Genomic DNA, 21,646 nt, shown 5'->3' with positions numbered 1-21,646 from the left:
CAGGGGGCGGCAGAGCGCCGAGTTTTCCGTACTGCGCCTGCTCCTGAGGCGCTGAGGCATCCATTCTACGCGTGCGTAGGGCAGCTTCGTGCTGACGGAAGCGAAAAGATGGCGGCGTCCGCGGTCTGCCGGGCGGCCGGATTTGGGGCACAAGTGCTGCTACGCCCCGGCTGCTGGGTAAGGTGGCGGCGCGGACGCGAGACTGCGGCGGCCTAGGTGTGGGACCCGGAAGGGATTGGACTGTTAGCGATGGCGGTTAGAGGTGGCGAGGTTGCGGAGCGCGGTCATGAGAAGGTCACGGCAGAGGACAGGATGCGCGGCGCGCTGCCAGTGGGGCGATGGTGGGGGACCGGGTGCTGGTTAGGGTAAGAGCGACTCCAAGCCCTGTCCTCTTGGCGCCGACCCTCTCCGCAGCCGGCCGTGTTGAGGACTGCAGCCTTGCGGGGCGCGGCGACCTTCGCGCAGGCTCTGCAGGCCATACCGGAGACGCAGGTCAGCGTGCTGGACAACGGGCTGCGCGTGGCCTCGGAGCACTCGGCCCAGCCTACCTGCACGGTGAGTAGAGGCCGTGGCCGAGCCGGCCTCCGTCGCCGTCCGGCGGTTGTGACTTTGGGTTGAGTCCTTTGCACCCTGTGTTCTCTGGATGGTCCCCTTTGCGACCTCAGTCCTGTCTTGACTCCACTGCACTCGGCGTTCGTGCACCACCTGCCGCCTGCCAGGCGTCTTTCCCAGCTTCGTGTTCATCCTGTGTGAGAGAAGTGATGGTGAAAAGAATGCGGAAAATGGGCTTCAGAAATGTTTTTAGGTGACTTAGAGGGGTCTAGGTCCGTTACTATCACAGCCAAGTGCAAGAAATGCAGTCACAGCCGTGTGCTGTGGAGAACACCTGTAATCCCAGCTCCCTGGAAAGCCAAGGCAGAAGGATGCCAAATTCAAGCCCAGTTTGAGCAGTTTAGCCACTGAGCCACACCTTGTTTCAAAAACCTGAGATTGGGAGTAAGGATGTAGCTCAGTGCAAAGTCCCAGAATTCACTCTCTAGTACCAAAAAAAAAAAAAAAAAAAAAGGCATTTAAGAGTCTGAGAATGTGATAGAGCTCTTGACTAACATGCCCTGGGTTTGAGCCCCAGTACCTGGAAAAAAAAGGTAGAAATGCATTTGAACATTACAGGGAAATGAGTGATTTAAAAAAAAAACCAAATATATATATATATATATATATATATGTATATATATATATATACATATATATATATATATATATATATATATATTTATTGAGAATTGAGCCAAGGATAAAAATCTTGACTAGGTCAGTGAATACGAGAGAAGATTCCCAAGAAGTAATCCCTGCCACCATTCACCAGTTCCTGGGCCAAATGTTTTTATTGGAAAGTTTTACATTTTGTTTTGAGACACACTCTCAGTATGTAGTTCAGGTTGGTCTTGACTTCACTATGTAGCCCAGACTGGCCTTGCACTCAGAGTGATCCTCTTCCCTCAGGCCCCCAGTGCTGGGATTATAGGTGTCAGTTGCCAAACCCTGCTATTGGCAAATTCAGTTTTCCAGGAACAAACAGTAATCTATGATGTAAATTGTTACTGCACACAGAAAAGGGTGGTAAACAACCTCCCTGTTAATATAAATTGGGTGTGGTGGGGCAAATCTGTAGTCCCAGCCCGGGAAAGCCTGAGGCAGGAGGTCCCCCTGAGCTATTTAGCAAGACCCTGCCTGTTTAAAATAATAATAAAAATAAAGACAGCAACAACAACAAAAAAAGAAAAGACACCTGTATAAACTGACCCAAAACCTGCTGAGACAGCTTAGTGGATCATGTTATATGTTGTGGAATCTGAGAAGCTATAGATTAGGAGGTGTAACACTGTGTTCCCATGCCAGAGACAATGCTGCCAGTTCTCACCAGAGAATACTGGGGGTTAAGAAATGGATTTGTTTTCTAAGGTGCTCAATTTGAAATACATATTCATCTCCTTTCTCACAAAAGTTGAGAAGAAAAAAAATGAAATATATATTCATCTAAGATTTTATTTTACTCATTTGTTTATGGTTTTTTTTTTTTTTTTTTTTTTTTTGAGGCAGGGTCTTACTGTGATTCAAACTGGCCTTCCACTCACTGTGTAGCGCAGGCTGGCCTCAACTCCTGCCCCATGTGCTGGGATTACAGGTGTTTGCTATCACCCCTGACTCGCACTCATCTAAGATTTTGCCACATGCAGTGTATACATCAGCATCTCTTAGGAAAGTAGATGTGAGAAACTGGAGACAGTTGTGAACAAATAATAAACTAAAAATGAGACCATTGGGGCTGGGGATTTAGCTCAGCGGCATAAGCGCCTGCCTTGCAAGCAGGCAGTCATGAGTTTGATCTCTGGTACCGATAAAAACGAAAAAGACCAAAAAAAAAAAAAAAAAAAAAAAATGAGACCATTGTGACTGGGGTTTGTTCCTTCTTTCTTTCTTCCTCAGATTTTATTGGTACATTTTAGATACACTTAACGAACATGGGTATTTCACAGCACACCAGAAGATTCTCTGATCTGGTGCCAAGGAGCTAGTTGGTAGTGTTCAGTGCTGGAGTCTGATTAAAAGCTCTTTCATGGCTGTTGGTGCAGCTCAGTGATAGAGCCCTTGCGTGGCATGTGAGGCTCTGGGTTTGATTCCCAGCACTGCTGAGTAAAGTATTGATGAGGCTATAGACAGTTCTAGCTACTCAGGAGATTGAGACGGGAGGATTGCTTGAGCCCCAGAGTTTGGCAGCAAGCTGGATAGCATGTGAGGTTTCATCTCAACAACAACACAAGTTAGTGGAAGGTTAGTTCCTTAATATGATGAAACATACAGTGCCTAAACAGCATCTTCCTTAGTGGTGAGAGGATACAATCATGAGAATAAAGGCAGGATATTCTTTCTACAGTACAGAAAATAAGTTGTTTGCAAATGGTAAATTTCATGCCCAGAAAAGATAGAAGCAACTGAAAAGCTACTAAATTTAAGATTTTCATTATATAGTTAGGTAAGTTAGTACATACCTGAAATTCCAGTTACTTGAGAGGCTGAGGCAGGAGGATTGCATGTTCAGGCTGGGCAACTTAAAAAGATCCCATCTCAAAACAAAATGTGTAAAAGGGCTGGGGGTGTAACTCAGGTCTTAGAATGCTTGCCATGAGGCCCTGAGTTCAACTTAGCACCCCCCCCCCCCGCCCCACACACAAATCATGGTGGCTGTGGGACCGAGTAAACAGGCATGGCAGTGTCTCTGGTGTCCCTGATGACAGTGATGAAACAGGGCAGGAAGGAGAGGGGGTACAGGGTATAGTCTTTGGTTGCCCCCATGGTGGGATTTTGTGGGGCCTCCCAGCACAGCAGATTTAGAGGGGCACTGCATCCCATATAGGCCTTTGAGCTCCAGGCTGGGGTTCATGCTGAGTCCCTTGGTGGGTTGTGATACAGGCTAGTGTGATCTGTGTGTTTCTTTTGTTGGTGGCTTCTCGTCCAGGTAGGAGTGTGGATTGATGCTGGCAGCCGATACGAGACTGAGAAGAATAATGGGGCAGGCTACTTCGTGGAGCATCTGGCTTTCAAGGTGAGGCTTATGAAGTCTGCATCTTCCATGGGCTTAGGCCTTCTTGTTTTGAGAAGGAAGGTCAGAAAAATAAGCCTCCTGAATAGGAGCCTCAGTGAGTGAGTGACCTCTCTGGCCTCTCCAGAAGAACACGTGGGCTTAGCTGCTTCTGAGTGAGCACTTACCTGATGAGCCCCTACATGAAGTCTCCGAAGCCAGGGAAACCCAAGGGGCCTCAGGAGCCCCACTTGGTACTAGGGCTGCTGGGCCCATGTTGTGACAGTGTACAAATGCATGCTTCTTATGAAGTATCCTACTTTGGTAGTACATCTGTACACCCTTGATTGCAGAGGCCTCTGTGTCTATTAGTGAATAAACAAAACGGGCAGGAGGGTGTGGGATAGGCAGAGTTGTGGAGACAGAACAGGTAACTCAGGCAGCTCCATTGTCATGATTGTGTGTGCGAACATGTGTGTGTATGCATGTGCATGAGTGAGGTGGCACACAGGACAACACCCTGCCCCTGCACACAGTCCCTGGGACTGCATAGGTCCTATAAGGTGACTGCTGGCAGGTGCAGAATCATAAATGGCACAGCTGGGGAGTAAGTCCCATCACTTGAACATGGGGTGTGGGCCTTTGGTATTTGGGGAGTATGGACTCTGGGCCCTGTATCTCCATGGTTGCTGCTGAGGGAGAAACTGTCAAACCACTTGTGAGGACAGGATTTGTGGGCTTTTGTGTGGCTACTGATTGGTTCTCTCATGTCTGGTTCTAGGGAACGAAGAATAGGCCTGGCAGTGCCCTTGAGAAAGAGGTGGAGAGCATGGGGGCCCATCTTAATGCCTACAGCACTCGGGAACACACAGCTTACTATATCAAGGCACTGTCCAAAGACCTGCCAAAAGGTAATGCCTGGAGGATGGGGTGGGAACCAAAGGATTGGACTAGGGGAGTAGGGGGAAAGGATTAGACTAGGGGAGTAGGGGGAATGTAGCTGCAGAATCAGATTACCTATGGGTCGTGGCCATGCAACAGAGTGGGCAACAAAAGAAACCAGGCTTGGGGTGATATGTTGTCATTTTTGGTCTCTACTGGGCCCTAAACATATCTTCCTATGTCCAGTTGTGGAACTTCTGGCTGACATTGTGCAGAACTGCAGCCTGGAAGACTCACAGATTGAAAAGGAACGAGACGTGATCCTGCGGGAGATGCAGGAAAACGATTCCTCCATGCGGGATGTGGTCTTCGACTACCTGCACGCCACGGCGTTCCAGGGTACCCCTCTGGCACAGGCTGTGGAGGGGCCCAGTGAGAATGTCAGGTGAGACTGGCTGAGCTGGCCAGATTTCTTCTTCCAGGACGTGTGTTCAGCTGGCTGCCATCTGTCTATGCTGGTCTCTGATGTCTGCAGTGGGACCCAGGCTCAGCACTGTCATGTCCCTATGAGCCTTCTTTATTTTTTTGGTAGTGCCTTACTTACTTTGATAGTGGTCCTTACTTGAATCTTGGGTATATTTCCATCCGTGTCTTGAAAGTCTGAGGTTGGAGTGTCTGGGTATCCCTTCTGTGTGGTTTCTTGTTGCCTGGGAAATTGAGCTGTGAGCACTGTGACTCTGTTCTTTGAGAATGAGTCCCACTATCAGCTTCTGCCTATCTCAGAGTGGAACCAGATGAGGGTGGGTGTCTGGGTCCTGGAAGATTGGGTGGCAGAGATGGGAGAAGAGGATCAAAGAGGATTAGAGGTCTGCCAGACCTCTGATGAGAATCCATGCCTCTTCCCAGCTCCTTTTGTTTTTTTCTGAGACAAGGCCTCACTATGTAGCCCAGCCTGACCTCAGATTCACAGAGATCCTCCTGCCTCAGCCTACATGTCTGGTTTTCAGCTCCATTTTGTGTGACCCAGCTTGTTATGGATTAGGAAAGGAGCTGATGTGTTGGGCACGTGTCTTGCAGGAAGCTGTCTCGCGCAGACTTGACCGAGTACCTCAGCAGGCATTATAAAGCCCCACGCATGGTGCTGGCAGCAGCTGGGGGTGAGTGAATGGCTCGTCAAAGCCTGGGTATTCTGAGTCCTGCTCTAACCATAGGGGGCCTTCTACTCCAGGGGATCCTGTGCTTGAGGGGAGTGATCTCCTTCTTCTGTCCCTAGATGGAGTAGGCTTCTGTCCTCCCCCCCACTCTGGAACTGGCCACTCGGGGACTGTCTCTCAGGCTTCTGACCCCCTACCTCATCCTGCCCCAGAAGGACTCTGGCCTCTCTTAGCTCCTCCTGCCTGCCTTGTCTTAGAATGTGGGCTGGTAGGGCTTATAACCCCTGTGCCTGTTCCTTGTGGCCATGCCCTTGAAAGGGCCAGGCATTGGCTGTGTGTTGATGGAGTCAGAAGCAAGTCAGAAGCAAGGTGAGGGTGGCAGGGGAGCTTTTGATGGGGAACTCAGCACCAGGGAAAGGGCTGAAGTGTGTGACCTTTGTGCCTGAAAGAGACTGAAAGGGATGGTAGCATGTAGTTCCATGGGGAATGGGCAGCCTGGCAGAGGGGAAGGTCATATGGCCAGATGCCTGAGTAAGGCTTGCTGCATGGTGGGAGCAGAGGAGAATCAGGCCAACTCAAGAGGGGCTGTGCAGGGACCATGTGGGAAGAGAAGTGATACTTTCAGGATGGTTTTCTAGGTCTGAATGTGGGTGGGGGAGCAGGCTCCAGGATGCTTCCTTCCTGCTTATGCCTTAATAGCTGCATGGTAAAAAAAAAAGCAGAACAGAAAGCAACAACAACAAAACAACAATAGGGAAGAGGTGACAGGACCTTGGAGCCAGGAAAGCTGGGACCAAGAATAGTGCAGGTTGCTGACTCCTAGCAGACTTCACTGACTCCTAGCAGGGCTGGGGGCAGGGTGCCCACAGACACAGCACTAGATGTTCCAGGCTCCAGGCTGCAGGGCCTCTTGTGAAGCGAGAGGAGGAGGTCTGGCAAGTGGTTCTGAGGGTGGGGGTTTGTCAGATTACCCTGAGTGCTCCCAGCTCTGGGACCACTGTGCTTACAGTAATCCTGCAGTGCCCCCCTCACGCCCTCTGCTGTGTCCTGCAGGGCTGGCACCTAGATCTGCTTGTGGTGGGGTTGAGGAAAAGGGCAGCAGCCAGGAGGCTCTGTGCTCAGTGAGCACCAGTGTTGTCCTTGATGCAGGTGAAACGCTGCTTCTAAGCTAAGACTCAGCGCTTGGTGGTAGTTTTCTCCTGTCCCAGATGCTAGAGGAGCTGTTTGATTCTGAGGTGCTTGTCCTGCTATGAAGCAAGGTCTCTGTGAGTGACCATCCTGTCCCAGAGTCATGTCTCTCCTGTTGCTCCTGCTGAGATGGGGCAGGGGATCCCTCATTTGTCCGAGGCCCCCACCCCTGCCCTGTGCCGTGGTCCTGACTGGCCAGTCATGCTGCTGTCTGTCTCTGCAGGGGTAGAGCACCGGCAGCTGCTGGACCTCAGCCAGAAGCACTTCAGCAGCATCTCTACGGTTTACCCAGAGGATGCTGTGCCTGCTGTAACTCCATGCCGCTTCACTGGGAGTGAGGTAACCAAGCCCCCCTCTGGGGGGACCTCATCTGCATGGTCATCCTGTGATTCCAGAAGTTGGGGACAGATCTTGTGACTGCTGCCTCACAAACACCAAATACATGTATTAACACAAGTGTGCGTATGTGTGCTCTGTGCACACCAGCCACCCTTTGTTCACCCTGGAAGTCTGGCTGTCACTCAGCCTTAACATGTGCTGTTTCAGATCCGTCACCGTGATGATGCCCTGCCTCTGGCCCATGTGGCCATTGCAGTGGAAGGACCTGGCTGGGCCAATCCAGACAACGTAGCTCTCCAAGTGGCCAATGCCATCATTGGCCACTATGACTGCACTTACGGCGGTGGCATGGTAAGTGCCAGGGCTGAGCATGGGACTTGCCTTCAGGACAGAGAGGGAGGCGGACTGTGTGCTCCTCAGCTTTGGACATAAGATGCTGATTGTCTCGGGCCCCGGCAGCACCTGTCCAGTCCACTAGCTTCAGTGGCTGCAGCCAAGAAGGTGTGCCGGAGTTTTCAGACTTTCAACATCTGCTACGCAGAGACCGGGCTGCTGGGGGTGCACTTCGTCTGCGACCGCATGAGCATTGATGACATGATGTTGTTCCTGCAAGGCCAGTGGTGAGCGCCAGCCTGGTGCTACTGAGTGGGACAGGGACCTTGATGTAGGGTAGCAGGAGGCTGAAGATGACACACTGTCTCTTAGAATGAACACCACGGCACCCCCATCTGTCACCCTGCTTTAGGATGCGGCTGTGCACCAGTGCCACAGAGAGTGAGGTGACTCGGGGCAAAAACATCCTCAGAAATGCCCTTGTGTCTCATCTGGATGGTGAGTCCTTATAACATGTGCTAGCAGTGACACCTGGACAGCCCCAGTGTGGCCACCATTCCTAGCCAAGGTTGGAAAGGCAAACATTGAAGTTATGTCATTCCCTCCTCCCCGACGTACCTGGGGATTTGGAGCTCCTGGTGTGGTTGGGGGTGGAGGTTGGTCCGGGGTCAGAGCAAGGTCCTGAAGGTCCTGTGGGTCCAGGATTGGACTGGGCAGGCCGCTAAGCCTCCCCCACCTTCAAAGGTACCACTCCTGTGTGTGAGGACATTGGGCGCAGCCTCCTGACCTATGGTCGCCGCATCCCCCTGGCCGAATGGGAGAGCCGAATTGCGGTAACGTGGGTCCTCAGGAGCAATTCTAGAGTCCCTTACCACTGGAACGGGTGGCGGGGCCCGACAGAACAGAGGCTGCCATCTCTGGTTGTAGGCAGCTGTCACCTGTAGGGCTGGCATAGTCTGGGCAGGGAGGCAGCATCTGGTGCGGGCACAGAGGGGCTGTGGATACTCTGCTGCCTTTCCCTGTTCCAGCTGGGGGTGGCTTTGTAGGGCATGTGGATGACCTTGGTCAGCTGTAGCAGGTTCCCTGGCTGAGGTGCTGTGGTGCCCATCAGCCACGTTCCTTTTGCTTCTCCCTGAAGGAGGTGGATGCCCAAGTGATCCGTGAGGTCTGCTCCAAATACTTCTACGACCAGTGTCCAGCAGTGGCAGGATTTGGTGAGTGGGCCAGGTCTGCTGTGTTTTCCTTAGCCGTTGTTTAGCCTCCCCTTCTACCTGGGCTCCCTGCCCCCAGCCTGCACTGTGAAAAAAGCAAGTTGAGGGTCCCATGTTGAGGGCCCCATGAAGCTTCCCCGTAGCCTAGCTGCTGGGAGTTCTGGCTTAGAAGACCTGTCCCAGCAGCTCCCCGACTGCCTGCCAAGGTGCCTCCATCAGTGTCCTCACCTGCCGGGTAACGGGTACTCTGGGCGTGGGCTGGAGTGCCAAGGCCAGAGCATGAAGGGACAGGCTCTGTGCCCAAAGGGCACGTTCTCTTCTCTCTTTGCTCAAAGGCTGTCTTGTGCAGTTCTGGGCACAGCTCTGAGCTGGGTGTGGCATGAGGCCAGATGTCCCTGTGCAGGCCAGGCACCACACCCTGATGCCCCACCCTGGATCCCCACAGGCCCCATCGAGCAGCTCCCAGACTACAACCGGATCCGCAGTGGCATGTTCTGGCTGCGCTTTTAGGCAGGAAGCCTGTGCAGGCTGAAGGGTGGGGCTGGGGCTCCTGGTCACCCACACAGACAGCACTCCAGCTCCTCCGGCTGCAGCACTGTACCCACCACCAATAAAGTGTCCTGTGGAGAAGTGTGTTGTCCTTCCTTGAGCACTGGCACAAAGTCTTTTGGGCAGTAGGTGGGGAATAGAGCTTCCCTCAGCTTTCACAGTCCCGCATCCTCCTGCCTTCCTCCTGGGCTGCTGTGTCCTCAGCCAGGGGCAAGCGTTGATGTTTGAGCCCAGATGTTTGCACTCAGCGGGGGGTGGGGGGGAAGGGATGTTCCTAAGCCAGTCTGTCCCAAGAGTGGGGCGTGGGTGGCCGTGGGAACTGCAGCCCCTGCTTGTGTCCAAGTGGGGGTTCCATCCTATAAACTGGGAACTTGGATGGAAAGTCTTTCCTGCAAACCCCTGTGCAGTGGCCTTCGTGAGTGGTCTGCTGGGATGGATCAGAGGGGCTGAGGGTTCCCTCAGAGGAAGCCTTCTTCTGGTGTTTATTCTGAATCTGGAGAGGATGGCCCGGGGCAGTATGCTCCTCTGGTTTCTAACTGCTGCCTGGGCAGGCAGGAAAAGAATCCTTTGCCTCTTTGCCACTGACTCAGGTTCTAAGAATAGTCGTGAGCTCAGTGGGGCCTGAGCCCCTTCCCTCAACTGGGTCTGTACCAAGTCCTGAGCTGTTGGCCCCATGCCCCGCTCCCATCGTCTGCCTAAGGCAGTCAGAACCTCAGCCACCTGGTCCTGTACCCCTGTGGGCCCTGATCCCCAGGGCCAGTTGTCAGGCCCTTCTTTCTGCACAGCTTTATTCCTTTTACACTCAGCTTCCTGGGGAGCTCAAGGGGGGGATGGAAGAAAGGGCCCCAGTCCTTCGAGGAAGTTGCTGGCTGGTGATCACAAGCAGAACCCTGGATCAAGGTCATTGAGAAAGGGGTTTTCAGTAGTCTCCCTAGCATCCTAGTGGAAAAGTAGCCCAAACCAGCCTGGAGTTACTCTTCTTGAGGTTCCTTTCCCTCACAACTATTTCCTGCCACAGGTTTGTCAATTACATGAGATCTGTCAATCACCAGAAGCCTAGGACAGTGCTCTGGGTCATTTCCTGCTGTAGAAAAGCTGTCAGGCAGTGTGGGATCCTGGCAGGCCAACCCTGGCTGTTTATAGCATTGTGGCACCCAGGCAGGGAAAATAATGGCAGGCATGTTGCTCTGAGTTCCAGATCTTGGAGGATGGGGCTGGATTTCCCTTCTAGGTCAATACCTGACCCCAGTGCCATAGGTGCACTGGATACAGGAGGGCTGGAGCTCCTAGGAGTGATCCAGTCTTGTCTGGTTCTTTTCCCTGGAGACATGCTGGGGAGATCCACCAGAATTCACTGTGAAGAGGAGGCCCAGAGCTGAGGTCTATTGGCACTGGGGCTCTAGGGCTGGGTTTCTGTGCTGGTTGTACAGTCTTATGCAGCCTCTATTCCCAATGTATTATTTCTACCCTTTTTTTTTTTTATCTCCATGTATTTTTTTTTTTGTTGTTGTTTGTTTGTTTCCTTTTCTTTTTTTTTTTTTTAAGAGGTGGTTTTTTTTTTTTTTTTTTTTTTTGTCTTTTTTCCTTTTTATTGGTACCAGGAATCGAACTCATGACTGCCTGCTTGCAAGGCAGGCACTTATGCCACTGAGCTAAACCTCCAGCCCTTGTTTCCTTTTCTTTAAATTAAAAAAAAAAAAAAAAAGAGAGAATAGCATCCCAGCTATACTGGGAGAGCCAGAGGGAGGAGTGGGTTGGAGGGGCAGCTGTTCAGCTTTTGCTGTGGTTCTGGTGTGGAATTGAGATGCACAGGACCCTTAGATGTGAGGAGGAGCTGGTGTCATCTGACAGAACTGGTGGCTGACAAGGGAAGAGAATGTCCAAGGAAGTACAGGAGGGAGGTCTGTCTTTGGTGGGCCCACTGCTCTGATGGGAGGAGCTGCAGGTAGGCACTGGGCCCCAATGCTGTGCTTGAGGCTGTCTGCTAGGATCCACCTGCCAACCTTCAGATGGCTGCACCCCTGTTCAGCCTCATGCCTCATGCCTCATAGGAGCTACAGACACATTCATCCCTGAGGAACCTTGCTTTCCCTGCCCAACAAGCTTCCCCAACCCCTCGAGTGGTCCCTCATAGCTGCCCTTCCTTTCTGAGGGTTCCTCGGTTCTGCTGAGCTTTACCCAAACACCCACACTCGCAGCTGGGTCTCTTGCCTTGGGTTGGCCCACCATGTATGGGTATCCGTCCTGTGTGTGCTGTCTGCTTGCCTGCCACTCTCACCTTCCCTTGCTGAGCAGGAGGTGATGGCTCTGGGGACTGACCCTGCCTCTGTCATGACAGCATGGTCTAGAGTAACTTTTCCAGGGATGGGAGATCCTGGACAGCTGAGGAGATCCTGTCCTTGGAAAAAGGTTCTGGATCCCCTGAGGTCACAGCATCATGTCCCAACACAGTTGGTGTGTTGGGAAGTCAGGATAAGGGGTAGCTCCAGCCCTAGGCAACAAGAGAGTTGGCAGTGCTGGGTGGGCCTCACTGCCCCCAGGTCTGGTCACACCAGAGTCTTCAGTCCTGGAGGACTCTAGGGAGACAAATATATCTGCCGTCCTGTCCCCATCTCCCCACTCAGTCCCTAGATCCCAGGGGAGGTAGGCTGCAGAGTCAGGCAAACAGGTAAGGGCCTAGTAGTAGTGGTGAGTGTAGAGTTGCTTTCTCCATGCCCAGAATACACCGGACCGGATTGGGAAGAAGACGGGCAGGGCTCAATTGGGAGGCTGGTTTTCTGGAACTGTGTCTCTGCCATGGCATCACCCTCCTAATAAAGAGATACGCATATACAAAAACTCCTTCAAGACAGCGGCGCTGGACTGGAGGACCAGGATGGGAGACACATCAGTCAGAGGAGAGGGCTGAGAAGTCAGGCTGATTAGGGGAGAGGAGCCAGGCAGTTATGAAGTGGGAGCTACAGGTACCCTGAGACAGTAAGAAAAGGAGACAGGGCCCAGGGTGACCTCAGCCCAGTGGGGGTTGGGTGGAAGGGATCTAGAAGCGCAGCTGAAGGAGGATAGTCCAGGCCAGAATGAGGACATATAGGTGGGGACCCTGGCTTGAGGCTTGGCCAGGTTGCCCCCTGGGGCACAGGCAGCAGGAGATGGATTTCTGAGGGATGAGCTGTCACCGTGGGTGGTCCTAACCTCCACATCTGGACAGGCCCCCACTGTAAACACAGCTGGATGGCATCTGCTTGGGAGGAGATCAAGGCATGATGGGGGGTGGGAGGAGGTAGTGGGATGGACACATAAGCATGAGCATGACATGGGTTCCTTCCTCTTCCTGCTGCCCCCTCCGCGGAGGGAGTGCATTTCTTAGATCCAGTCCAATGGAGCCTGGTGTCCCTAAAATAGGTCCAGAACCCCTGGTTTGCTGAGGGCTGCTCTGCCTGTCAAGGAAGTTGGGGTGGGGCCCTCCTCGGAGGCCCACCAGACCTATGGATGGCTGATTCACAGGCGCGGCGTGAGTCAGGACTCTTGGCCTAAGGCTTGTCTGGGCACCCCCACCAGGTTGGGGGTGACTCATCTCCAGCTGCAGTCTCCCCCTACCTTGGCACAGATACCCCCAGGTCTGAAGGAACCTGTCCACCCATCGGGCTGCAGCGGTCACTCGTCGGGTCATTCCGTGACCCACTTGGATTGGTCGGGAAGCTCCTTCCCTGACGAGAGCCTGGGGCTTCCCAGAAGCCACAAGAGGGGCTTTGACCTAAGTGCGTCAGAGTCTCTAGGGAAGGAGTGGGGGCAGCGACCTCTAGGGAGGTGTGTGAGGCGGGCACTCGTGTCCCCGCCCCGCCCCGCCCCGCCCCCTCCCCTGGGATCTGGGACTTCTACCGAGTTGTGCAGGGCGGGACTGCGGCAGCGGCGGCGGCGCTGGCGGCGGGAGCTGACTGAGGGGCGCGCAGGCAAGGCTTGGGGTGGGAGAGTGCTGGGTTCAAACCTGCCGAGACCACGGGGGCAAGAGGCCGGGGCAGGGATCCTGGGTGAGTGCTTCTATCGCGCAGGATGAGGCCGTGGCTCCTGGTGCCTGTCCTCTGCGCTGGGATCCTGGTGGGGGCGCCCCTACTGCGGGCCCAACCTGGAGAAAGAGGTGGGCACAGCGTCCAGTCACCCATCTCTCCATGTGACCCTCATCTCTGACACCTCGACCTCCACAACCCCTCCCCCTCCTCGGGTCCTCAGGCTTCCCAGGTCCTCCAGTCTAGGCCCCATCTGCATGCTGAACCCCTGCCTTCCGCTGCCCTCAGCTGGTCCCCAGAGGCTGACTTCAGTCCCAGATCCACACTGGAGCATGAATCTCCCTCCCTGCATGCTCTCACCCTTTCAGGAGAGTTGTTTTGGGCCCCATGAGGTTCCCTCCAAAAGCTCCCAGACCCAGGCCACCTTGCTGGGCTTGCCCTCCACCCCAGACCCAGGGCCAGGGCTCCACAATATTGGAGGAGGCCTGTGGACTCCCAGAAAAGGTCATGATCTTTCCTGGGCTCCAGTGACCTGCACGCATCTTTATGCCGCTGACATTGTTTTCCTGCTGGATGGCTCCTCCTCCATTGGCCGCAACAACTTCAAAGAAGTGCAGGGATTCTTGGAGGGGCTGGTGCTGCCTTTCTCAGGGGCAGCTAGTGCCCAGGGAGTGCGCTTTGCCACGGTGCAGTACAGTGATGACCCACGGTGAGTGTGGCCTGGGGAGGTGGGGACCTGTTGAGTTCACCAAGCAGGATAGGGAGTCTGGATGCGCCTGGGCAGGGTCGGTTCAGAAACAGTATTTGAGGAGTCCAGAGAGTCCCTAGCCAAGCTCTTCTCTGGAGAGGGTAGGGATTCACTCTAGAGGGCACTCAGTGCTGGGAGAGTACACTGCCCAACACAGGCAGCTCTGGCTTTAATCTGAATAGGCATGGAAGGAGGAGGGGCCCAGGAGCCCCAGATACCCAGTGCTGCCAGCTGCTCACTCTCAGTGCTAGCTCCCTGACCCCCTTCTTCCTCTCTGTTCATCAGAAGCTCCCTGACTAAACTTCCTCCAGCAATGATCTTACTAAACATACTGTCCCCCTAGGCTGTGAACCCCAAAGGCTCCTGACAGGATGGGCCCAGCCACAGTGGGGCACAGAGGTGTCCCTGGGAATCTGTAAACATGAGGGGATTCAAGCAGGGGAGGAATTACAGATGCAGAGGCCTATTAGGGCCAAGGTTGGGAGAGAAAGGTCCTTATCCTTTTCCTGGCACCATCCCTGCTCCATCAGGACAGAATTTGACCTGGATGCACTTGGCTCTGGGGGTGATGTGATCCGTGCCATCCGAGCGCTCACCTACAAGAAGGGCAACACTCGCACAGGGGCCGCACTGCTCCACGTGTCTGACCACATCTTCCGGACCCAGCTGTCCCGACCTGGCATCCCCAAGGTGATCCCTAGCCCAGCCCTGCCGCCCCTGGTGATTGCAAAGTAAGTGTCTGAGGAAGCCCTGACTTGGCTCCTGCTCCTGCCTCAGATCTGCATCCTGGTCACTGACGGGAAGTCCCAGGACCTGGTGGATGCAGCTGCCCAGCGGGTGAAGGAGCAGGGCGTCAAGCTGTTTGCTGTGGGTGAGTACAGAGCTGCTGTGTGGGTCAGCTGGGCGGGGCCATTCAGGGAACACATGGGTGAGGAGTCCTAATTGGCCTTGCCCTCAGGGATCAAGCACGCTGACTTTGAGGAGCTGAAGCGAGTTGCTTCCCAGCCAAGCAGTGATTTCTCGTTCTTTGTCAATGACTTTGGCATCTTGAGGACACTGCTGCCCCTCATTTCCCGGAGAGTGTGCACAACTGCTGGGGGCGTGCCTGTAACCCTGCCATGTGAGTCCTCACCCTTTCTGCATGTCTGCCAGCTTCGGGCTAGGAGTGCTGGGTCCCTCCCTTGTACTTCTGACACCTCGCCTTCCTATCTGATCTGCCTGATCACCTCTCTCCCTCTGCAGCTGATGACTTGACGTCTGGGCCCCGGGACCTGGTGCTGTCCGAGCTAGGCAGTCAGTCCTTGAGAGTACAATGGACTGCAGCTAGTGGCCCTGTGACTGGCTACCGGGTCCATTACCACCCTCTGTCAGGGCTTGGACGGCCACTACCAAATGAGCGAAAGGAGGTAAAGCTGCCAAGGGTGACGGGTGGGTGGCTGGTGCTGGGTTGGACCAGATAAGGTATCCTGTGACCCTGAGCAGGTGGAAGTCCCAGCTGGCGAGACCAGTGTGTGGTTGCGAGGGCTGCGGCCTCTGACTGAGTACCAGGTGACCGTGGTTGCTCTCTATGCCAACAGCATCGGGGAGGCCGTGAGTGGGACTGCTCGCACCAGTGAGTTCTTCTGCCCACCTTTGACCCCTCCACCTAACCGCTAGTCCCCATGCCCCTTGCCCTCTCCCACTCTGCTAATCTTTCCCCCAGCTGCCCGGGCGGGACCAGAGGTGACCATCCAGAACACCACAGCCCATAGCCTCCTGGTGGCCTGGCAGAGTGTGCCAGGTGCCACTGGCTACCGTGTGACATGGCGCACCCTCAGTGGTAAGTGGAAGGTGTGGGCCAAAGGCACCCCCATGCTGCAGACAAGGCCCTGGAGCCTCTAATCTGCAAGGCCCCTGGAGCCCTCCTCCATTTCCCTCCATTCAGGGGGCACCATAAAGCAGCAGGAGCTGGGCCCTGGACAGGGCTCAGTGTTGCTGCGTGACCTGGAACCCCACACAGACTACGAGGTGACCGTGAGTGCCATGTTTGGCCATAGCGTTGGGCCGGTCACTCCCCTCACTGCAAGCACTGGTGAGCAGGCTGGGTCTTTCTTCAGGCTGGGGTGGGCTGGCAGGGAAGGAGGAGAGGCCACTCAGGTCCCATGTGCCCTGGCAGACTCCTCTGTGGAGCAGACCTTGAGCCCTGTCATCCTGAGCCCCACAGCTGTCCTCCTGTCCTGGAATTTGGTTCCCGAGGCCCGTGGCTATCGGCTGGAGTGGTATCGAGAGAGTGGTGAGTAGGGAGTGGGGTGGGGGGTCTAGGTGTGTCTTTACCTGGCTTGATACCCTTGTTTTCTAGGCCTAGAGCCACCGCAGAAGGTGGTACTGCCTGCAGATGTGACCCATTACCAGCTGACGGGGCTGCAGCCTGGCACTGAGTATCGCCTCACGCTCTATACTCTGCTGGAGGGCCGTGAGGTGGCCACACCTGCTATGGTGGTCCCCACTGGTGAGGGCTCTGGGGGCCAGGCTGAGCCCTGGGGGAGATGGGTGGCCCCAGGCTGCCTCTCATGCTGTGCCATCCAGCAGGGCCGGAACAGCCCCTGGGCCCTGTGAGGGACCTGCAAGTGACTGAACTGCCTGGGCAGCGGGTGAGAGTGTCTTGGAGTCCAGTCCCTAGTGCCACCGAGTACCGAGTCACTGTGCGCAGCACCCAGGGTGAGGGTGAGGTTGGCGGGGAGCTCCCTGCATGCTAAAGTTCCAGCCCGTGGGTCTCAGTGTACGCTCTCCCTGTCTCCTTCCAGCGGGTCCCTACTGCCTCCTCCTCCTCCTCCTCCTAAGGTGACCTGGAACCCAGAATAGCCTCCACTCTGCCTGGCCCCTGCCCTAGAGGCTTGCTTTACCCGGCTCTGTCTCCATTCTTCCTTACCTCTTATGGCATTGGTTTTGTTTTTGAGACAGGGTTTTGCTGTGTAGGTCAGGGTGGACTTTAACTCACTGTGTAGCCCAGGCTGACATTGCACTTGTGGCGATCCTCCTGCCCCAACCTCCCAAAATCTGGGATTATAGGTGTGCACCACCATGCCCAGCTCTGTCTATGGCTCTCGCCCTCCCTTCGCCACCAGCACAAGCTCTGTCACCTTCCCTTCCATCACCCCAGCTATGACCACTGTTGACCCTGACCTCTCTGTTATCAGCCTTTCTGTGCCTGTTGACTCGGATTGCTGTCTGCTGCTGCTGTCATCCTGTGTGCCTTGTGTCTGTTCACTGACCTGTGTCACCAAGGGTTCCAATTTAGCACTGGTTCCTTTGGCCCTGCGTCCTTGCCTCTCATTCACCTTTTTGTCTGCATCCCATTTCTCTGGCCTCTGTCACTCTGTATCTCCAGCCTCCTCAATCTGTCCATGCCTGACTGCCACCATGCCACGTGTCCCTGCTAACCCTACCTGCCAATACTGCCTTCCGTCATAGGGGTTGAGCGCACCCTGGTGCTTCCTGGGAGCCAGACTACCTTCGACTTGGATGACGTTCGGGCAGGGCTTAGTTACACTGTGCGGGTGTCTGCTCGCATGGGCCCCCAGGAGGGTGAAGCCAGCATTCTCACCATCCGCCGAGGTGAGCACTGCAGGACAATGGTGGGGTACCTGATGGACTCACTCCTGCCTGGGGCTTGATCCTTGGTTCTTGTCTGTCTTTAACCTTAGAATCAGAAGCACCTCTTGCCATCCCAGTACTTCAGGTTGTGCTGTCAGATGCAACCAGAATACGGGTGGCCTGGAGCCCCATTCCTGGAGCCAGTGGATTTCGGATTAGCTGGAGAACAGGCAGTGGTCAGTGTGGGGTGTGCAGGAGGATTGCTGAGAGGAGCAGTCAAAGTGTGGGGACTGGCCAGGTGTGGTTGTGCACGCTTGTAATCCCAGCCTCTGGAGGCTTATATAGGAAGATCACCGTGAGTTTGAGGCTGGCCTAGGCTACATAGTGAGTTCAAGACCGGCCTGAACTACACAGCAAGTTCCTGTCCCCATCCCCCCTCAAATGTGGGGACTGCAGGGACAGGTGGGAGCCATGTCACCATGTCCCTCTGATCCTAGGTCCTGAGTCTAGCCAGACATTGCCTCCAGACTCTACTGCCACAGACATCCTCGGGCTGCAGCCTGGAACCTCCTACCAGGTGGCTGTGCTGGCACTTCGAGGGAGAGAAGAGGGCCCCCCCGGGGTCATCGTGGCGCAAACTGGTCAGGGCCTGATCTTGTCCCTTGGTTCTTTGCCTCTAGTGCCACTTCAGACTCTATGCCCCTCCCTCAGGCCCTTCTCCCCAGAATTTGTCCCCTCATTTTCCGCTGCCTCCACCTCAGGGCCCCGCTTCCCTCTTCAGTCCCCAGAGCCTTCCTTTCAGCCTTCCCTTCTTCACCCCTCCCTGCCTTTCCTCTAAGACCCCCATTGTCTTTGGCCTCAGATTCCCTCAACTCATCCCAAAGACCCAGATTTTTTCTGGGCCCAGCTGTCTCTTAGACCTACACTTTCTCTTTGCCAGATCCCCTCACTGCATCCTCACACCTCCACCAGACCACCCCTAGCCTGTCAGACCTGTTGTCTCAGATTCCTGCCACCAGCCACACAGGTTCCCATTATCCTTTCTGTCAGGAGGCTTCTTGTCTGCTCTCAGATCCCCTCACCTGTTAGATTCCCACAGCCTTCTGGTCAGATGGCCCTGCCGCCCTCTACTCAGACCCTGCGCTGATGTCCTGTCCGACTCCTCATGGCCTCATGGCCTCTCTCCTCAGATCCTCTGGGCCCAGTGAGGCAAGTCCATGTAACTCAGGCTGGCAGCTCATCTGTCACCATTGCTTGGACCAGGGTTCCTGGCACCACAGGATACAGAGTTTCCTGGCGCTCAGGACACGGTGGGGACCAGGGCTCTGGGAGGGTGATGGGAGGCAGAGCTGGATAGAGTGTGGGCTGGCGTCTCTTGGGGGTCTGCGTAGGAGGGACACTGTGGGGCAGAGTCTGGCTAGTCTTGGAGCTGGATCCATCTCTGCTCCCAGGTCCAGAGAGATCCCAGTTGGTTGCCGGGGAGGCCACAGTGACTGACCTAGATGGGCTGGAGCCAGACACTGAGTATATAGTGCATGTGAGGGCCCACGTATCTGGTGTGGAAGGAGCCCCTGCTTCTGTGGTTGTGAGGACTGGTGAGTGGACCCTGGCCAGCTGTGAGCCATACTTCCCTGGCTGGCCCCTGCCCACCCTGCTGTGTATTTCTGACTGTTCTGCCTGCCCAGTTCATTGTTGTCCAGTGAATGCCATGCCTGCTGAACTGCCCCTGTGGGTTGAGTTTCTACCCACAGTGCACTCATGGCTGCCCCACACTGTCCAGTCTGAGACACTGACCTCCCTTTTGCCGAGGCATCCACACAAACTGCATCTACCCTTCAGACCCTGCCTTAACTATGCTCACACTTGCCCCCCTCTTCTCTGTGCCAGAGACCCAGGCCTCCTGACCCCTCATTTCCACTCTGTCCTTAGCTCCTGAGCCGGTGGGCAGCGTGTCAAAGCTGCAGATCCTCAATGCTTCCAGTGATGTTCTGCGGGTGACCTGGGTAGGGGTCCCTGGAGCCACAGCCTACAGACTGGCGTGGGGCAGGAGTGAAGGTCTGGCTCCCTGACTGTACCCTTGCCCTTCTTGGCTGAGGTGCCCTTCTGATGAGCCACACCACCCATGACAGCTGACTCTTTGCTCTCCTGGCCAGGTGGCCCCACCAGACAGCAGCTACTCCCAGGAAATACTGACTCTGCAGAGATACAGGGTCTGGAAGGAGGAATCAGCTACTCGGTGGGAGTGACTGCCCTAGTCGGGGACCAAGAGGGAGCACCTGTCTCCATTGTTGTCACTACACGTAGGCAGAGTGGGGCTTGTATGGGTAGGGAGGGATTGCATTGGGGTACTGCAGTTGGAAAAGGCACCATGGATTGAGGGTGAGCCTGTGAGGGCCTGGGAGGAGAAAGGAGGAAGCCTGGGACAGGTAGCAGGGCTTGCTGGGGAGATGCCTGCATGAAGTTCCGTGGGGCCCACATTCTCGTGCTCGCTCCAGCACCCGAGGCTCCCAGCATCCCGGAGACCCTTCGTGTGGTGCAGCATGGGGAAAATTCATTGAAGCTGCAATGGGACCCGGTGTCCGGGGCACGTGGCTTTCGGCTACGCTGGCGACCTGAGGGTGAGTGGTGTCCCAGTGGGAGGCCTAGACTGGTGGGGTGTGGGCTGTAGGTGGGCATATAGTCAGCCCAGTCTTATCCTGGGAACTCCCAGTAGGCAAGGTCAGTTGGGTGGTGGGATCCCTGAGGTCACAGAGAGTGAATGGGCAGGGTCAGTGAAGTGGGCGATCAGTGAGGACGGGGACTCGGATGGTAGAGTCAATGAGGACAGTGGGGGTCAGTGAGGTTCGTGACCCATCAGTGATGCAGGAGTGTCCTCCCACTTGCTTCTGGCCCTTACCTTCATCTTGCCCTAGGTGGTCAGGAGCAGTCACAGGTCCTGGGCCCTGAGTTCAGCAGCTACCACCTGGACAGGCTGCAGCCAAACACACGGTACCATGTGTGGCTGAGCGTCCTGGGGCCAGCTGGGGAAGGGCCTCCCAGGGAGCTGACTGCATACACTGGTGAGCACAGGGGGCCTGCCTGCCTGGTTATGCTCCTCCTACTGGTGACCTGTCCTGATTCCCTGCAGATTCAAGGGACTCCCATCCCCTCATTTCTGTGCCTCTGGGGTGACCTCAGTGTGATCCCCCACGATGAACCTACCCTAGGATCTCAGCTGCTCCTCCTCTGGCTTCTCAGGGCACAGCCTCTGATCCTTGATCTTTGACTCTTCTTTCAGAGTCACCTCGTGTCCCAAGCACTGAACTCCGTGTGGTAGACACCTCAATTGACTCAGTCACTCTGGCCTGGACCCCAGTGTCTGGGGTGTCCAACTACGTTCTGTCCTGGTGGCCAATCAGAGGCACCAGCCACGGTGAGGAGGAGCCAGTTTGGGGTGGGCTGGCAACTGAGGTGCCCTTTTTTAACCAGGTCCTGTTCTCTGCAGATGTACCTACGACCCCACAGCCACTTCCAGGGACTTTGAGCTCCCAGAGGGTGACAGGGCTACAACCTGGGGTCTCCTATGTCTTTTCCCTGACTCCTGTCCAGGCAGGCGTACGGGGTTCTGAGGTCTCTGTCATGCAGAGCCCAGGTATGGAGGGACCTAAGAGCCCAGGTGGGAGAAACCTAAGCAGTAGGTTGGTGAATGACGAGCAGTAACTCGACTGCCTCCTGCAGCGTGTCCTCATGGCCTGGTGGACGTGGTCTTCCTGCTGCACACCACACAAGACAGTGCTCACCGTGCGGAGGCTGTGAGGCGGGTCCTAGAGCGCCTGGTGACTGCACTTGGGCCCCTCGGGCCTCAGGCTGCCCAGGTTTGGTCCAGAGGCAGCCAGACTCTATCTCCTCTTGCCCCTTCCCACCCCAGGCCCTACACAGCCCCTCTAGGTCTCTGCCCCACCATAGGTCGGGCCTTCTCCCAGCTGCCTTCCAAGCTGCAGATTATCCCACCTCTCCTGCCATGCCTGGTGGCCCCTGCTGAACTGTCCTGGTTTAGTTACACCTGCCCTCATTTCTCTGTTTCTCCAGCCCCGGTACACTTTTGTCCC

At 55.3% G+C, this 21,646-nt stretch overlaps 2 protein-coding genes across 9 annotated transcripts in view; both read left to right on the top strand.

Moving 5' to 3' along the window:
- Nucleotides 1–17: 17 nt before the first annotated feature.
- LOC100726689 (cytochrome b-c1 complex subunit 1, mitochondrial) lies at nucleotides 18–9,317 on the top strand. Its single transcript, XM_003476644.5, has 13 exons — nucleotides 18–177; nucleotides 415–555; nucleotides 3,518–3,604; nucleotides 4,362–4,491; nucleotides 4,709–4,907; nucleotides 5,540–5,619; nucleotides 7,028–7,143; nucleotides 7,351–7,494; nucleotides 7,603–7,763; nucleotides 7,889–7,974; nucleotides 8,221–8,309; nucleotides 8,615–8,690; nucleotides 9,133–9,317. Exons 1-13 carry the CDS (start codon nucleotides 109–111, stop codon nucleotides 9,195–9,197), a joined length of 1,443 nt encoding a protein of 480 aa, XP_003476692.1. The 5' UTR covers nucleotides 18–108; the 3' UTR covers nucleotides 9,198–9,317.
- A 3,905-nt stretch (nucleotides 9,318–13,222) lies between these two features.
- The window catches only part of Col7a1 (collagen type VII alpha 1 chain), a 29,670-nt gene continuing 21,246 nt past the window's right edge, over nucleotides 13,223–21,646 (top strand). For 2 of the 8 annotated variants that reach the window (XR_010047548.1, XR_010047549.1), the window contains exons 1-24: nucleotides 13,223–13,368; nucleotides 13,766–13,946; nucleotides 14,516–14,675; nucleotides 14,763–14,856; nucleotides 14,944–15,105; nucleotides 15,228–15,391; nucleotides 15,468–15,597; nucleotides 15,688–15,804; nucleotides 15,910–16,056; nucleotides 16,141–16,257; nucleotides 16,324–16,473; nucleotides 16,551–16,688; nucleotides 17,436–17,579; nucleotides 17,669–17,794; nucleotides 18,056–18,199; nucleotides 18,749–18,868; nucleotides 19,010–19,153; nucleotides 19,488–19,613; nucleotides 19,712–19,858; nucleotides 20,054–20,176; nucleotides 20,471–20,617; nucleotides 20,836–20,970; nucleotides 21,043–21,189; nucleotides 21,276–21,412. Coding sequence is in view for 6 of the 8 variants with exons in the window: in XM_023560103.2 (XP_023415871.1) it covers nucleotides 13,284–13,368; nucleotides 13,766–13,946; nucleotides 14,516–14,675; nucleotides 14,763–14,856; nucleotides 14,944–15,105; nucleotides 15,228–15,391; nucleotides 15,468–15,597; nucleotides 15,688–15,804; nucleotides 15,910–16,056; nucleotides 16,141–16,257; nucleotides 16,324–16,473; nucleotides 16,551–16,688; nucleotides 17,436–17,579; nucleotides 17,669–17,794; nucleotides 18,056–18,199; nucleotides 18,749–18,868; nucleotides 19,010–19,153; nucleotides 19,488–19,613; nucleotides 19,712–19,858; nucleotides 20,054–20,176; nucleotides 20,471–20,617; nucleotides 20,836–20,970; nucleotides 21,043–21,189; nucleotides 21,276–21,412 (3,285 nt within the window). In the remaining 2 variants the exon portion in view is untranslated. Of the gene's footprint in view, nucleotides 13,369–13,765; nucleotides 13,947–14,515; nucleotides 14,676–14,762; nucleotides 14,857–14,943; nucleotides 15,106–15,227; nucleotides 15,392–15,467; nucleotides 15,598–15,687; nucleotides 15,805–15,909; nucleotides 16,057–16,140; nucleotides 16,258–16,323; nucleotides 16,474–16,550; nucleotides 16,689–17,435; nucleotides 17,580–17,668; nucleotides 17,795–18,055; nucleotides 18,200–18,748; nucleotides 18,869–19,009; nucleotides 19,154–19,487; nucleotides 19,614–19,711; nucleotides 19,859–20,053; nucleotides 20,177–20,470; nucleotides 20,618–20,835; nucleotides 20,971–21,042; nucleotides 21,190–21,275; nucleotides 21,413–21,646 lie in introns of those variants that run through there. The other 6 variants (XM_023560103.2, XM_023560098.2, XM_023560102.2 and 3 more) reach the window with 5 other exon arrangements.

Source organism: Cavia porcellus, unplaced genomic scaffold (assembly GCF_034190915.1).
Source record: "Cavia porcellus strain 051 isolate PalLab524CR breed Dunkin Hartley unplaced genomic scaffold, mCavPor4.1 scaffold_5, whole genome shotgun sequence".
Lineage (NCBI taxonomy): Eukaryota > Metazoa > Chordata > Mammalia > Rodentia > Caviidae > Cavia > Cavia porcellus.
This window is presented reverse-complemented; position numbering and strand designations above follow the sequence as displayed.